At 37.4% G+C, this 18,015-nt stretch overlaps 1 protein-coding gene across 12 annotated transcripts in view; it reads right to left on the reverse strand.

Annotated features, from left to right (window-relative positions):
• The window catches only part of LOC107092828 (calcium-activated potassium channel subunit alpha-1), a 180,775-nt gene that overhangs the window by 18,764 nt on the left and 143,996 nt on the right, over positions 1–18,015 (reverse strand). For all 12 annotated transcript variants that reach the window (XM_015388435.1, XM_015388190.1, XM_015387774.1 and 9 more), the window contains 5 exons: positions 17,675–17,768; positions 10,543–10,669; positions 8,913–9,137; positions 8,193–8,385; positions 3,103–3,216 (listed from right to left, as the gene is read on the reverse strand). In XM_015388435.1, the coding sequence (XP_015243921.1) occupies positions 3,103–3,216; positions 8,193–8,385; positions 8,913–9,137; positions 10,543–10,669; positions 17,675–17,768 (753 nt within the window). The remainder of the gene's footprint in view (positions 1–3,102; positions 3,217–8,192; positions 8,386–8,912; positions 9,138–10,542; positions 10,670–17,674; positions 17,769–18,015) is intronic.

The following is an 18,015-nucleotide window of genomic DNA, read 5'->3' on the forward strand; positions in this document are numbered from 1 at the left end:
TCCAATAAAGGCCTGGACCGCGATGCACTTGAGTGAAATAAAGGCCCGGGCCTATATTAGAGAATTTACGGTATATATATATATACAGTATATATATAATAGAGAGAGAGATATGCTCTTTTTTGACAGATGTAGAGATAATGATGGCCAACTTCAAAGTTTTTAAACTGTGACTTTAACAATGGCTATTACATCACATAATCACATAAGGACAGCATGCATTAATAAAATCATGCTTTTGTTTGAAGAGTTTTCCTTGATGGATGCGTTTGTCACATCATCATTATCTGAGAAACTTACATGTTTACCAGTTCCCTGAAATTCAAATTAAAGTCAAGTGACAACACAGTTTTACCACATCGACATCAGGTGTAGACGTGTTCTGCTGAGTGAACTGAATGGCTTGGTGTAAAAAAATAAAAATAAAAAAAAAACAGCTTTTCACTGTATCCTTTTAGAGGCAGTGTTATGGGTTATTGGTTGAAGTGCCAACATTACAGGCTAATCTAAATAAATTAGAACATCACCAAAAGTGACTTTTATTCAAAGTTAAGCTTCCACATTGCAGTATATACATTTCTTACACACAGATTTGTCGGAGTATCATCTCTGTTGGTTTTGACTTATAGGTCCATGAGTGTCAAAATGTTGAAAATCTTGGGTAAATTAAAAAACTTACTTGCAAAAAATATATTTTTCTGTTCAGTATAGTTCTAGCCATCAGGGTTTACTTAACACAAGAAAGATTAAGGCACAAAAGATCAATGAAAAAGAAGCTAGTTTGCTCACAGAGTGCTATATACAAGTATTTTAATTTAAAGTGGGTGGAAGGAAAAATTGTGGTGAAAAAAAGCGATTACAAGCAGCTATCACTGCCCCATAAGGATTTTAAAGTAAAACCCATTTCAGATTCACAATGTGTCGATATTCTGCATATACTTTATAGTACATGTACATAATGTTAAGCTGGCTAAAATATCTGTATTAAATGAAAAAAGGATTTTTGGTTTAGATTAATTTCTCGAAAAGTACAAATCTGTGTGAAATGAATCTGTATAATAAAAATGCTAATTATTTCTATGGAGACAATATAAACATTTAGACTGGTAATGATATCAGATATTAATAGAGTTGACATAATTTCTCTGGTCCAGAAAGACACTGCAGAGCCCCCATAAAAAATAAATAAAATAAACATATGGCAAACCCACTTTTTTCCCTGTCCCAAAACACATACATACAGAAATGAATATTGGTCAATGATATGAGCCCAATTTTACATATAGTGCGTAACCACTACAATATGTTAAAAAATGACTACAATTGTCTGAATCTGATGATAATTCCAATATATCATGCATCACTGGTTGTTTTTCGTCAGATTTTCCACATTTTATCACTGGTTTTCTATACAATGTGGCACTACAATGTCAGTCAAAGAGAATATGAACCAAATAGGCCTCGACCAAAGGAGTGAAAGGTGAGTTGGTGGAGAGGGTGGGGGCAGCCTGGCGTGCAAGAGATAATGTAGAGTAACCGGAGGAGAACAAAGGTGCAGAGCAGCATGTTGCTATGAAAACAGCCACACAGATGTCCATGATCAAAGGCCTAGTGATGCACTCCAGACAAAAAAGGGGGAAAAATAATTAAAAAGAATGTCAATTTCAACAAATTTTTTGTGTTTTTTAAGTGCAGCCATGGGAGCAACGGTAGCCTTGAGTGCAGCAAGATAAATCAAGACAAGCTGATGAGGAGACGAGCAGTGGTGCAAGGGACTAATGGCAGCAGCAGACAAAGGCTCAGCTTACCCAGCTCTGTTATCATTTGTATGCTGGTTCCACTTTTTTTTTCCTGACTGAGAGAAACCAGTGGCAATATTTTGCCAGGTTTAGCTAATGGTGATGAGACAGTACAGAGGAGGAGAGACGCTGTTATTGAAACAGGTTCAAACGCTTTTTTTTTATTATTGTCTCAGTATTGTTGTGCCGACTCTCATGGTTCTCCAATGTCTAAGGATTAAAGAGCATATCAAATCCATAGGTGTCACAGCACTAACCAGTTAAAACCACAGTCATGTTTATCACAGTAGCACAGTGCAAGGGATAAACAATGTCTTATCCACTAACAAACCTTCTTCACACACCATGCAAACAAAATTGATCATGCACCTTTGATAGAGACTGTTTTTCATTTGACTTAGCTTTAATCTGCTCCTGGCTCTGTAACTTGAAGATATGACAATGTAATTACAGCATATGGTACTAGTGTGACATGCAGCCACTCTCCCCTCTCTCTGCTCGTTCCTCAACTATAGGAAACAATGTTATCACGTCTTGAGTTGACGCTTGCCAGAAAGCATGTAGCAACACAACGCCAGTGCTTGCTACCACTCAAGTATGGGACTCCAACCCGACTATCTGGTTTGGGCGATCATTTGAGTGGTCAGCAAGTGTAATGGGAGAACCTCAGTTCAGGAACTGGGCATGGTGCAAGTAGCATTAGGTAGCAGCTTTCTCTTTCTGGTCTTTTTTTCACTGGCCTCATGCTCCACTGCTCCCTAATTGGGTCAGGGGAGACAAAGTGGCTGGTCTCTGGTGTTTCAGAAGGCCCTTAGAGATCTGAAAGTTTCATGAGTCCCCATCACCAATGGGAATACAACCAGTGGCATTGTTATTAATAAATGGACATATTTTGCAGCCAAGGCACTTTTTGTCCTCCTACCTTTTCTCCCTCTTTCACCCTCTCCATCCGGCTGAGTTTCCCTTATCCATTAGTGAACAAATTGCAAGAGATGGAGCTTTTGTCCTAAAAGTGCCCGTCTGACATCTTCAAATCAACTTGTCATTTAAAAGCACCTAAGCAAATCGGGTAATGTAGGAAAAAAAAACAAAAAAAAAACTAGAGGTAGACAAAAATTCCGGACAATGCATTCCTCAGTCAATCAGACACTGAATGAGTCGGAACTTTTGAATGCAGAGTGAGTTGAATTGTTATCAGATCTGTTTGTTGATGTTCTGGGGATGAATTATGAGCTGAGTTTAGTTTACAAGGTATACAGTACCATGCAGTATGAGTGTCAGAGGTGGGTGGAAACTGGTTTACCTAGCTCTGTGATGATGGGGATGTTGGATCCGGTGGTTACCGAAGCCTGACGCACAAAGCCATGTACTGGACTGCTGTCTGGAGATGACCTGTCCATTCCAGGAGGCGTGAAACCTGAACGCAACACAAAAAAAGAGAAATGTCTGAATAATTTCTCATCAAGCAAGACAAACCTGTTAATAAAGAAAGATTAAAGGACTTTTTTTCAAAAGTCATGTTATTCTGATGCTGAATGAATGCATTGCTCATTTTATGTACCGATAGGTAAACCTTTGTCCTCTTCTCATTTCAACATTGAAGTTTTTTTGCCCTTTAAGACTAAAGTTACAAATAAGAAGTTGTTCTCAATATTTTGCTAATGAAATTAAGTTTTATCATTATTATTACTACAGTTTAGCAAAGAATAACAAAAAAAAATAAAAATAACACAAGCACTTAAAGAAATATAGTTTTAAAGCTAGAAATGGTTCACAAAGTTCTAAAAATGCAACAATCCAAGAGGTCAATAATTTGTCAGCATGTTTATATAGAAACATTTTGGCTAAAAAATAAGGGAAATTATGTATTAAAATGCAGAATTCTTTATAATTAAGCATGTTAACTATTAACATAAAAATGTCACCATGACTCAACAAACAGACCCTAATATCTTATTCATTAAATTTGACAGCATTTTTTAACATCAGACAAATCAGCTTGTCTGTATCACAGTGTGAGCCCTGCTTGTCAGATAAAACAGATTTATATGGTTTATTGAGGCTTTGTGTTTTATCAATGATCAAAAACAAATTAATTACCATACATTTATTTGTAGATTTAATAGTTGTGTTTCATTTTTTTCATCATCACATTTATTAACAATGGGGGCCTTTCGAGCTTGGATGTTCTTTTTTTGTGTTTCTTTTTTGATACAACAAATTATTCAGCTTAGAGTGAGTTTTAAGAAATATTTAATTGCCAGCAGTTTTGCAAATGAAAAAGGACAAAAGTTGTTGCTAATTTATTTCAACTCAGTCTCAATTATTTTCCAACATTAAATATATAAAAAAGAAGATCTTGAAATTTAAAATATAAAAAATCTTGCAATTTAAAATATAAAAAGTTGAGCACAGCACCACCTAAAACAGAAAATGCATAACTAATACAATAATAATACAGTATTCTAACCCTTTCTAACTACTACATATCAAATCCTTTTACAGAATATTTAAAGCACTATACATTACAGTTTTACTGTTTTAACTGCTGTGACCTGATTCTTCATTGCATATACCTGTCATAAATGCCAATTAGTTTCAAAGTAGCTCAGCAGCATGCAGGTGCTCATCTTCCAACCAGTTAAACATTTTTATTTTTTTATTTTTACTATTTACTAAACTAATATTAAATGTAGTAAAATGACTGTCGAACAAATGTCAAAATCAACTCTAATTTTCTGATTAAAAAGGGATGGACTAGTTCTAACAATAATACAATTTAGTGTTTATCCATTTGGTGACTGAATAATGTAACAGTAAACTATTAAAGATGTTTGAAAATGTAATTGAAGTATATCTGTGCAAGTTTTGCAATGAATTTGGGAGTTTTCTTGACTAATTAATGTTATAAATATGTATATTTACTTCCCTTGGCAGAAAGTTAAGCTGTAGCACCGAATTTTCAATATAAGGGCATTTATAACAGACTTTTACCTCAAATCTTTGTATTTGTTTTCATGATATCCCCTCACTTAAACTGATGATGCTTGACAGAAACCAGGATTTTCATTTCCATTAGTTGTTTTAAACTTTTAAAATCATTTAATTTTTTATCGTTTAGGTCTTCCATACAGTATTTTTTCTTTAATCTTAAATACTCATACCCTTTATATGCTGCCTTTCCTTGCAAAGTAGTGACTATTTTTTTGATTTAGTAATGAATAATAATAATAAAAAAAAACTGAAGGCAAGGAAATCTACAACAGTATTAGATATATTTTACTGCTAGGGCATCATCTAAACTGCAATGTCAATAAGAACTGTGTGTCTGTATTGTTATACATAGTGCTCACATCAGCTTACTCAACCTTTGGCTTTTATGTTACTTTCAGCACAATTTAAGTGTGTAGATTTTTCAGAAGGGGAAAAAAAGTCAGATAAGTGAACAAGGTGCCTCCTTAAAAACTGCAATAGTTACTGTGCTTTTAGAGGTTAGCAAAGACAAATTTAGCATTCACATCTCTCCATCTATGGGCAAGCATAAATTTTATATGTTGTTCATTTTGTTACGATAAAATTGGTGAAGTGGATCCTGAAAACCTTTTATAGTGCAGCACAGAACCATGAAATATAAGCACAAGTGACAGGAGTAAGAATTCACATGACTTCACATTTTTGCATTTTCTCAAAGTGACAAGTAAACACCCTAAATCTGTAATGCTATATGCATAATGCATCACCTGTGTTTTGACATCCATCATTTAGTGCTGACTACAGCAAAATGTCACCTTATAGTGCCATGGCCATGGAAACATAAGGCAAGGAATAAATTCAGGTCACAAAGTTTCAAAACGATTGCAGATTCCGTGCTTGTATATGTGTGTGTGTGTGTGTGTGTGGTGTGTGTTCTTTCCTTGTCAAAAACCTCAATATGCTGCTCACATTACAAAAGAGAGCTTTCAGGCCTTTGAAATGAAAAGATGCGAGTAGTTTAGGATGTGGTAGAAAGCAACACTGAACTGAAGTCTAGTTGATCTCTACATTGGTTATACCAATTATTAAACCAAGTATGACAATGCAAGTCAGCCAGGGAGCATAAGCTCCAACATCAGACCGTCAATATCCTTAAAGCCAAGAAGAGTGATAGCAAGTTTGTTGTTTTTTTTTTTTTGTCTTTGCCTCGTAAATGCTACCATAACAGTTTATCATAGCAAAACTGAAGACAGTGCAAAGTTGTAGAAGAGCAGCCTCCGATTTGTGTAGCTCAAACACTAGATTCTGATGCTGGTGGGGAACAGGGGCCTACTGCTGTGTTGCTTTCAAAAACATGTTAGGGTTACAACCTAAAAGCTGCAACTCGGTATGAGCTGGTAAGCTCCAGAGAGCCTGATGTCTTTATTCAGAGCCTAAATGTGTTACCTTGTCTTAGCAACCTGCAGTTCTACTAAATTACCTTAGAAAATTTAATCTCAACATGAAGCATTAGCATATTACCCTAAAAAATATTGCATCTTCAGCAAATAAATCAAGTCAAAGGTCTGAGTGCAGAGCCCTTCATAACTTGGCTTCTTAGCTTTAATTAAATTGAATTCTGTATGTTTTTCAAGGACCTCATACATTTCATATCCTTTTTATGAAATTAGCTCAACAAAATATTCTCCCCCAAAGTATTAAAGCAGCTTTATTACACAAAATCCTCTCCATTACATTGTTTTTCATTGTGAGAGGCTGCAAAATGGTGCATCTTGAGCTACTGTCTACTATAGACAAGTGAGATCTGGGTTACATACCCCCGAATCCTTGTTGCCCCGCGGGCACAGCTATGCTCTGTGGTTGACTACATTCTACAAGCAGCGTGAGAAGCTCTCCCCCAGGAAAGCACATGTTTACTTATTCATTTGCACCTTCCAAATTCCACAGATAGCGTCTGAATGGGAGAAAAGCCAGAAGGAAGGAATCCCTGAACAATAGCAGCATTTGGGTGTGTTAGTGCATTTTCCATATTTTGTGTATGCATGAATGCATGTCACTGTGAAAGTGTGTTTTCTTAAATGGATAATTCGTGTAAGACGCAGTTATTGATAACCTCCAGCTCCATGAATCGATCTGGGGGAGGTGCCACATCCAATGAGCTTTCGCCTAGAGGAGGCTCTCTGTGAGTGCTGCTCCCCAGAGCAACAGCTCTGAGGTTTGCCTGCTGCTTATTGGTCCTTGGTGGCACTGCCACTGAAGGCTAATCAGTCACTCGTGGCTGGTAAAAACAATACCACTGCTATTTTAGTTAAACATGTGGAAATGTTTCTTACAAAATAAAGACATTTTTGTTTTTTTATAGCACTTACAACAGTAAAAAGATTAACACAAACCATTGTTCTAAGTTATGCTTTAAAGCTGCAACAATTGAAGTAATTCTTTTGTTTCTTAACCACTTTGTATGGTTTGATGAATTGAATGCTTAGGTGCCTCAAGTGTTGTGAATTCCAACCATCTTCTATTGCTTGTCCCGCTGGGTCATGGTGCGGACAAAAGGCAGGGTGCACCCTGGACAGATAGCCAGTCCATTGCAGGGCAACACAGAGGTACACAACCATGAACACACACCCGAGCGCAAAATAGAGCAACAAGAATCTATGCGAGAGACTCGAGACACCATCTCTGTTGAGTTGGTGCACATTGCACTGAGATTGAGGAATGGCTTTCAAGGTAAACATACACTGAGGGGTACCTGTGTGTGAGTGTCTCTGCACAGATTGCCTTGGCATGAATCTGAGTGTGTGTCTAAATGGGTGTAAACACACCCACACGGACGCGAGAAGCGTGTGCCCGCATGTGTCGCTGTTTTGTTGTGACTAATGAGGAGCAGCTGAATTGGCCTGCCTGGTGATTTGTACTAGCTGCTTAATGATGATGAGGCCTGATGGGATGCCAGGTTCATATGTTTGTCTGCAAACATCAACAATCTGTTCCAGACGATCTGCCAGACTCTGTATCGGGGGGAACAACATCAAACGGCACAGTCATGTTGATTACATCATTAAAAAGTATTATCAGAGAGGGTTAGAAGCATTTAATTACCAGAGACAACATTGAAATCATCAGAAAATTACAAGACGTGAACTTTAAAGGTTTGACAAAGCAATCAACACAAGGTTTTCAGTGTGCACATCATCATGAGCTGCATTGCTGTCTGTCTATGGATGATACAGTGGACTTGCATAGAATTTTATTAAGAACATTTAGCACTCTATATTCCTTCCTACAGTGTGGCAGCTTGATCCCCGCCCAATTTTTTCCTCCTCTCTGTTTCCATCCTTGACTACCATCTTCCCTCCCTGCCACTACCTGTCCCCTTTGGGCAACAGTGTACATGATGTCTAATAGGACGCTCCTTACCTTGGGAATTAGCCTGTAAGACCCCGATGCTGTCATCAAACTGCATAGACTTGATGTTGAGTGATGCCAAGATGCATTCCTTATCCTGCAGAGAGGCATCTTCGATATTGTTCTGATTGGCTGACAGTATTACGCACATGTCACAGAGGTTGATGTTGACAGCCCTTAAATCTGCCCGACTTAATGGTGTACCCTTCAGGGTGAGAAGAACACAGAGAAAAAGAGTGAGACCGCCAGAGAGAGGGCAAGAGACAGAGAGAGGAAAAAAAATAGAACAGAAAGACATGGGGGAGAGAAAAACAAATTTAAGAAGTGAGCAGAGTGGAGCTTTGGGAAATTAGTTAACAAGTATTCTTGTTTTGAGGCAATGACATTCCACTGATCTAACCAGGCATTAGAGATTCATAGACATGGACTAATATAAAGGCTAGCCTGTGCTGAGGGCTGTGTTTGGGATTCTCCTCTGATCATCAGTCAAGCCTGGCCTAACAAGCTCCAAGGCACCAAGCCATGCCATCTGTGATGGGCACTGCAGTTGCAGCACTCATAAACTCTACTTTGGATATGCAGGATGTGTCTCTGCTCTAGATCAAGGCAGTTAACTGAGCTCTCATGCAGTGATCTTTCAATCAAGCAACGTGTGTGACGATGTCAAATTGATAGCACTCCTTCAGGATTTCAATATGTGTCTAACTCAAAATGTTCCAACTGAGCACTCACAGGTAAGATGGAGACCTTGGGAAAGTTGTGTAAAGTCTCCCACTCTCTCCGAAGGTAATCCAGCGAGCCCACAAACACTATAGGTTTAAGTTCATGATAGTGAAAGTTGCTGGCTCTTAAAGGCATCACCAGGTTTCGCAGCCCCACCAAAGCGGACGTGACATCCCCAAATATACAGACCACTACATGGCCGCTCAGCACAGTCATGGAGGCTTCGCTTCGGGTCTGACGGGAAAAGAAGGGGATGGGTGGATAAGGGAGAGGAGAATATAAGGAAAAGGGGTAAAAAGTGTCACAGAAACAATGATTGAGACTATCTAATTTAGACAGTGTGCTTAAAAATGATTCTTACCAGATAAATAAAGACACTATAACATAACCTTACCCAGATATTTACTGCTAATTTACTGGGTCAGGGTTATGTGTGAATAAAGCAGAAAGGATTTACTGGGTAAAACTAACCAGGCAATTTATGGGTCAAGATCTAATAAAGTACCCTCTTATTTACGGGCACCCTTATTGTGTAAATAAAGCCTAATATGTTTACGTTGGACAAACATTTACACAAATGTTTGTAGCGATGCATTGCTGAACAACAGTCCTGACTACTTCTACGTGTTGTTAACCTTCGAAACAGCAGCATCACTGACCAACCAGCTGGCAGCATTTTATCAAGCACTTAATCAGGCAAGCAAGTACATTTTTCATGATAGCTTGAACTGTCATACATCACCAAGTCCCGGTGATATATGAACATTCCTGCTACTCTTAACAAACTTCAAAATCCCTCAGTGAGACAAGAAACAACAAGACTGTCAGACAGTCATACCACTAGCAGTTCAACCTTTCTCTCTTGCCTATCAATTAGCTACCGTGTTTAATTAGATACCCCAAAACTAATATAGGTCGGCTTAATCTGTTAAAGATTTATTCTTTGCATTAATGTCACCTGCATTATATATTAAGTAAATCCATTGCATCATTGCCAGGTTAAGTTTGGAAAAAGCTGCCCTGGTAATTCACTGGGACTACTGTGAAAATCAAATTATTAAAGTATTGCAGTGTATTTGGTGGTGCAGTGGTTAGCACACACAACCCACGTACTCAATGCGGGCAACCCGGGTTCAAATCCAGCCTGTGGTCCTTTCCTGCATGTCTCTCCCTCTCTATCATACCCCCTTTCCTGTCTGCCTACTGTCCATAAAATATGAGCCACTAGTGCTGTAAAAATTCACAAAAAAATTATTAGAAGATTGGTTGAAAACTATGTTGAAAAAATAAACATTGTGTAAGTCACACAAAATAAACACAAATTCTTTCAGCTATTGAAAATAATTTCTTGTGATTATTTTCAAATAGTGACTGCACCGAGGCTAACCCAACTCAATTCTTCTAAATTAAATATAAGTTATATTAAACCCCTTTGGTGATAAGTGTGAAAAGACTGAGACATTAAAGGGAAACAAACAAACTCACCTTAAAACAACAGAGATGCAGTAAAAAAGATTATCAGTACAAGTTAGTATGTATTCTGTTACTGCAGTATTGATGGGAAACATTTGCTCCGGACCAAAATATTTTATATCTATATATTACAGGACTGTTGGTGCAAAGCTGCAGCTCTACTTACCAGGATGACTTTCTCGATTTCTTTGGAAGGGCACCAGTGAAACATCCCTGTCGAGTCATACCTCTTCACGTTCATGTCCATGTTTTCAATTTGTTCATTTCCAGGGATTAGGAGGGGGTCATGTCGACTGAAAAATAAATCATACTTTTGTTTAACAGCAAGCAAACTAATTACCAGCATGCATTAGCACAGTAAGGGTTAAAATAATGTTCTAAACAGAAATTCAATAAAACACCAACTGGCGAAATAAACTGGCCACTTTTACACACAACATGCTTTAAACAGTGGAAGTTGCAAGGATTCAGAGAAAACTAAAGAACAAACATTAGATAAGATTATGGAAAATGCACCCAACAAAAGTACCATCAATTCACACAGACAGTAATAATATTCATTATAAAAGTCATAATGACAGGAAAATTACTTATCAGTTTTGATTACCGGTAGTAAGATTTTGAAATAGAAAATAAAGAAAATCACCAAAGACTTTTCAGAAAGAAAACTTTGTGTTCTCTTTAAGCCATTAGACTTTTGATTAAGGCTGCAAAAACAGAAAATTAGACATTGGCAGCTGATAGAAAGTAAAATGTATAACAGGTTGTCTGTTCAATCACATCGTGTATTAGATGCTAAACTTGCTAATTTTAGTTTTTTGGAAATTGGAAAATTTTACATTTATGGAAAAAGATTAGAGTATTTTGCCATAATTTTTAGCTCTTTGTATAATGAATAAAAACAGACACTATTACTATTTGCTACTAAGTCTGAGATTGGTGCATCTTTACCTCTAAGTCATATAGGCCCCAAAAACACAGTATCATTAAATTGTCATTTTCCAATGCTCACATTAGAAAATAAAAACAAAAGTTTGAGTGATACAGACTGAATGGCATGACAATGCAACACCAATTACTGGCTTTTACCCTGATTTCCAGTTCTCGATGCCATGTCGAGCAAGTAGTAAATGCTCAGACAGGCTTAAATTTTAAATATTTCAAGAATTTGCCTAATCTCATTTTGCTCTCTGAAATGATGAGATAAATATTTGAATATGTCACAGTCAAACAAGCTTAGTCCACACCAGTGGGCTGTTGAGTTGTATACAGTGTAACTCTGTCCTTGGTGGGGCGACAGTACACTATATTGTCCTTTACACAATATATGTTCCCACGTTTTCACAAGCAAGATGCAGAAGTTGTTATATTTACTGCTGAACCCGTATAAGAGAGCTGCAGCTGCAAACTTCTAAAAGACAAAACTGCTGTGAGACATGTGAATATTATGGGAGAAAACCTCTCAGGAGTTTGACATACATCTCTCTCACCATCACTTTCTGAATCCTCTATCAACACTGCCATCCAATGACTAGACTTAATAACCATCCCTTCTTCCCTTTAACCAATTGTAGAAAAAACAGGAGTAAAATGGGGGGGGAAATCTGTCAATTAGATATCCTCTCTTTCCAGCTCTTTCCCCTTTCTCCCCTCTATGAGTTAGAGCAGGTGATAATAACACTGACAGCATTTAGTGTTTTTACACTCAGCCTGAATCTTTCATCCAGAGCTCCGTGTTGCGCCAATCAACTTCATCGAGCCCCCCCTACCTTTCCCTTCGTCACTTCAATCTGCTTAGCTCAGCTCGCCTCCACACAGGAGCTGACTGGCGGGCTGCCGCTCCACCTCTCTCTGCCAAGACAGCTATCTTTCACAGAGCTGTCAGCAGTGTGACTGGCAGTCTGTCACAGACTCTGTGCACCTCCTCCTCCTCCTCCTTCCTCTTCTTTCTCCATGCCTCAGGCTGAACCTACCACAAGGCTCTGGGAGAGCAGACACCATGTCTGTGCTACAGGGCCACGCCCAAGGGATATCAGCAGCGGAGGAGCCAGTTATATCCTCTGATAGTGGATGTTGTCAGTCATGTCCCATTTCAAATGTTTAAAGGTGTTAAAACCATGATAAAATGTATTATATGAGAATATACAACATTGTGTTTTTCAAAAAGCACAACTCATTTGAAAATAAAAAAGTACATATTAGTTTCAATTTTCATACTGAAATCAGGCTTCTACCTACATCCATGACCAAACTTCACATTTTTCTAGAGGGAAATTAGCATTGTTCCTTATTCATTTTAAACAGTTTTTACATTCAAATGACAAAAGTTAATTATGAATTTCCTGCAGAAATTTTTATTAAAGCCCGTCTTTAGATACTCAACTGCAACAACAGATGGTTAAACGGATGGACAGAATGCATGTATGTATTAATGTATGTGTGTCTGTGTGCATGGATGGACAGACGGATAGGTATTTTATTGACCCAAAAAATGATATTTTCTATATTTCCATACAGTAGAATAAAAAGTACATTTAATTTCATCATACAGAATCATGAGTGACATTTTTAAAAGGTATCAACGTCTTGAAAACACTCAAACTAAATTTCAAACCTTTCCAGGCTTTTGCAGACAGTGAAGGAACCTTTAATATTTTTGAATGGCACTTTTAAGGAGCACGGGCAGCAACTCCCTTATATCAATTCTCCCTGCAGTACCTCATGCCCCTCTCTCCCTTTCTTTCCAACTCGTTCCCACTGTATACATTTCAAACAGAGTTGAGTTATTCCAGTGCATCAGTCTGCAGTCACAGGCTGGGGATGGGCGTGCTCCCCCAATCCCTCCCTGCCAAACTAGGAAGGCAGCATCTCGCTTTGAAAATTTTCCCCATCATGCAAACTGACAAAGGCATACTTTTCAAAAGCCCACAGCCAATCTGTTGATCATTATTTATTTACAAAGACCTTCAGGCAGTGTAAAAAAAAAAAAAAAATACTTGATACGTATGTTGGCTCTCTTGCTAGCGCTCTATTGTGTTTTCCCCTCGCCTTGATTGTTGAATAAAGTTTCCCTGGAGCGATCACTCTTGACGGTGCATTTAAATCCACCTCGTTAAGTTAATCTGTTTAATATATATGTGGTTATATGTTAACAGCGAGGGTGGAATACGATGGATAATGTGATGTTCTGCTACGGGCAAAGTCTAGGAAAAGAAAATCTACACCTATAACAGAGGACCTGTCATGCCATTACCCAAGAGCCAGCAGTATACAGAAACCTCCCTAAAGCAGAGAAAACTTTGACACCACTTTGAAGTGTTTTGGAAACTGAGTAAATAACTCGCAAAGATTATTATCACTGTGAGATCAAAGCAGAGATGCATATATTACATGGCAAACAGGGACCTTCTCTTAAGCAGAGAAGGATAAGAAGAAAAGGTTTTGTACTTTAAGTTAGGCAAACTAAACAGTCTTTTAAACAAGCAGTTAGCTGGAAATGTGCCAGTGTCTTGTTTTTGTGTTTTCCTTTTTCTTCTTTTTTTCCCCCCTCTGAGCAAGGGCATCCTAAAATGGTACTTTGTTGCAAACTAGACTGAGGGGTATGACTCTATGTCGAGCTAATGGTTTGGCAAGTGTAAAGGCTTATTAAGTTCTTGTTTTGTGGCAAACTGAGGGGGAGGCATGCAGGCAAATATGCCGGACAAAATCACACAGGCACAAAAGTGCAGAGAAAAGATCGCTGCCTAAGGGAGCACAGCAAAAACAAGCATACAAAGAGCTAATGCAAGAATATGAAAAAAATACAGAACAATAAGGCATCTGTGGACAAAATGGAGAAGGAAGAATTTACATTTAGCTTTAGATTTTATGGGATTATAATATGTTTTAATACTAAATTAGGTCTTTTTCTCGAATGATTACAAATGATTACAAAAATTCATCATCCAAATGGATTTTCAGCATAAACAATGAACATGACAGCAGTCTAAAGAAATGTTTAAAGAAAAATCAGAAATATGAGATTGAAAATACTATAATGAGGGGAAAAAGCCAATAAAAAGCTAAATAAAACTTCATACCATTTACTTTACTCTTGTGTCACACTAGCAGAGTAAAATTTGAAGGTGATCAACGTAAGGCAGTAAAACCGTTAAAATTTTAATCCAAGATTAAAATATGCACATATTTGATATTTAACAATCCTGAAATTCTAACAATAGAACTGTTTAACAACCTAAAAGATTTTATTACAATTTTCCTGAAATCTTTCTACTTTTATTTATTTATATGAAGAGCAGGAGCTAAGGCTCATACTTTTCTATACATTTTGTAGGTGAAGTATATTTTCAGGTATAGTAATGGTTATACTTGCTTAAAATCAAAATTTTTCAACCTTTTTTTTGTAATGACATTCATAAAAATCGTGCATGTTGTGGTATTTCATTGAGTCACCCTCCATTTGAAAACGAGTGGTTGGAGAATAAGTACATAAGAGTGTCACCTCAGGGAAGCTGCTACCTTAACCAAGCTGTGCCTGCACTATAAACACTTTCTCCAATCAGCGGGGGTTGATGTGAGGAAGAGCGGGACGATTCTGGCTCAAAGTTGAGATGAAATCGCTCCTTGAGTAACTAATCTGCACAGAGCTGCAAGCTATCTTTAACTATTGTTATAGTTGTGAAAATCAGATCTCAGACTTTGTCCAGCCTACAGAGGTGGTAGAACTCTATTCCATAAAGAAATAATATCCAAGGCATTATTTAATTCTGTATTTGCCTATACGTGATGTTAAAAAGCTTGAAAGGCATGATAAACTAATGATAATCAAAATTAAAAATAAAGGACCTTTAAGAAACTTGGGATCAAGGATCTAGTTTTATTAACTAACTAGTGCTAAACTTAAAGTTGCTAAGACGTTAGACAGCTACTAACAGACAGCTACTAAACTGTATCAGGTAATGCATTGACATTAGTACTCTGAACAAAGGGCTGAACACAATGCATCATTTAAATGCACTGATAAGTTTATTCTGACTAGCGTTTGCTCAATCTGAACGCAATTGTCTTCTGAATTAGAATACAGCAGCAATTTTCATGTCCCACGATCTTTAATCGAATTTACATCTGATTAGATAAAAATAATAATAATCTAAGTACGATGTTTATATGGGAATAAAATTAAATAAATTTAACCATGACATGCACTCGCATTAAGTTTTTTTCATAGTAAAAGTACATGCAGTCATTATTTACCTAAAACAACCGCATAACTTTTGTACTTCTGCCAATGCGGAAAAAAGCAACCAAAGCTAAGGGTGTGGTGGTTTTTACCGCTCTGCATGCCCAGAATGAACTGTCACCAAGTTCTGACAGCAGTTGAGGCGTTTTTGCTTTCCAAATTGATGCCAGGGGCTCAGAAATTCAGCTGTTTTTTTTCCAGCATTACAGAATGAGAGAGTGGAATGAAATTAACATCATTCAAAGTTTGGTGCAGCCCAGTACCGCTCATCCTTCACATCCAAGTGCAGACAGGTTAGATTGTAGCAATCCAAATGATCAAGTTTTTAGATGGACGCTGATCAGCTGGAATTTCATTCTAATTTTAACTTAATCCGATCTCAATATTCCAACTGGTTTGTTCACAGAATTAATTTTTACTCCTTATTCTGAATACTACATTTATATAAACACAGCAAGTCAGAGCAGTGGTTTATTCACATTGTTAATCCGATCAGTGTATATGTAAACTCTTGTTTACGAATATATCATTCTAATAGAGGGGAACCGACCTGTCTGCGTATGTGTGACTAATGTCAACTTGCCACATCATTGAAGTTAAGTGGCAAGATGTGTATTTGCATGGTAAGAACTAATCTGTAGCCACTTTACATTTGCAGAGCACTCAATTTCTAGGTTGTCTCCGCCTTTTTTTTCAGCACAGGCAGAAATTAAATGTGTTCTTGAGTGGTTGGTCAAAGGAAATTTCAAAATTCTGTCGATTATTATTTTTTTAAAAGCAAACAAAGCTTAGACAGTCTTTTTGATTAAACAAATGTCTTAACTCTGCCTGCCAGCTGCATGCTACCAAAATTACAAAACTTTAAATCCAACTTACACAAATTTCAAAAGCAGTTCCTACTTTTTGTTTTAACGGAGCATCTCTACCATGAATACACTGCTAAGGATGACCGGACAGCAATAAAACATGTTTATGCATACTGCTGAATACCGTCATAAAACAGTGTGTTTGGTAGTAATCTGTTCTGGTAGGTTTAAAATGTATTTTATTGAAAATTATTATGGATACAGAAATTATAAGCAGTGTAATAAAGATCTCAATTTGTAGCTACCCTACTTATATTTATTTATAAATGCATAATAAACAAACATCTTTCAGGTGATCCAATCTAAAAAAAAAAAGGGTTAAATTTAACTGAAAAAAATTAACAATTGAATAATTGATTTGAATTTTTTTTTTTTGTTTTTTTTGGGGTTTTTTTTAAACCTAATTATTTCCTATTCAGTATTATGTTGATTGTCATCTACCCAAATAAATGTGGAAATTAATTGAATAATGAACTGGTTAAGTTCATTTAAAAAAGTGTGTATCAGGGCAGGCTAGGGCTCTCTGCCGTGTGTCTAAAAGAGCCTCTCAGAGGTGCACAAAATAAAAAAATAAAAAACACTGCCCCTTTTATCTTTCAAAATCAATTAACAGCAATTTAATTCCACAGGACAGGATAAAAGGAAGGTAATATCTGAATTCATATTTGATTGCAAGGATACATCTTGCATATGGCCTTAAGTACCAGATACAGTACTCGCAGGGGTTCCCACAATAGAGCAGTAGCCTGAGGGCAAAGTAACCATGCAAGTCCCTCTGATTGGATGATGGTGTCATTAGTGCCAGCATTGTTTAAGTAGTACATGCGGACCGGACTGGAGGAGGTGACAGCTGGGACTTTAAAGCCAGAGGAGTTTTCAAACGGCTTCTCACAGCTGCTTTTCGTGACAGAAATATTATTTCAGCTCTGTCATTAACAGCTGACAGCATGCCACCCGAAACAGTCAGAACTTAACAGGGCATTTCTCCTCTCTTTCTTCCTTTTTCTCAGTTTCTTACCTCTCTCTTCTGCCAGTCTTAATTTGCCCCATCCCACCCATCCAAACTCCCACCAACAGCAGCATCTCTCTCAGACACACATCTCCCCCACCTTCTTTGTTTCAGTCCATCTATCCTTCCTCCCTCCCACTTTCAGCTTGAAGGCTGCAAGGAGAATAAGATCGCTGTCTCTTACCTCATCATTTTGGGTGAGCAGTTGGGTGAGTTTCGCATCCCCCCATTGCGCTGCTTTTTTTTGGGTGAGAGAGTCGAAGGATGCTCGTCCTCAACTGCAAATACACGGGAAGAGTTTCAGAACAGAGACAGGCTGCTGAGAAAATGTGTGATGGACCTGACATGAAAACAGTAGCCAGCTATCAATCAGTAACTGCAAACAAAACAAAATATTGAAATAAAATATCATTAAAATAAAAATTGAAACAGAAGAAAAGGAAACTTAAGGATTTAGTCTCAAATGTAAGATGTGTAGAAGAACAAGGATTAGTAACATAGCAAGATAAAACTAATCAAAGTAAT

The sequence above is a fragment of the Cyprinodon variegatus genome, unplaced genomic scaffold, assembly GCF_000732505.1.
Source record: "Cyprinodon variegatus isolate N-32 unplaced genomic scaffold, C_variegatus-1.0 Scaffold1, whole genome shotgun sequence".
Lineage (NCBI taxonomy): Eukaryota > Metazoa > Chordata > Actinopteri > Cyprinodontiformes > Cyprinodontidae > Cyprinodon > Cyprinodon variegatus.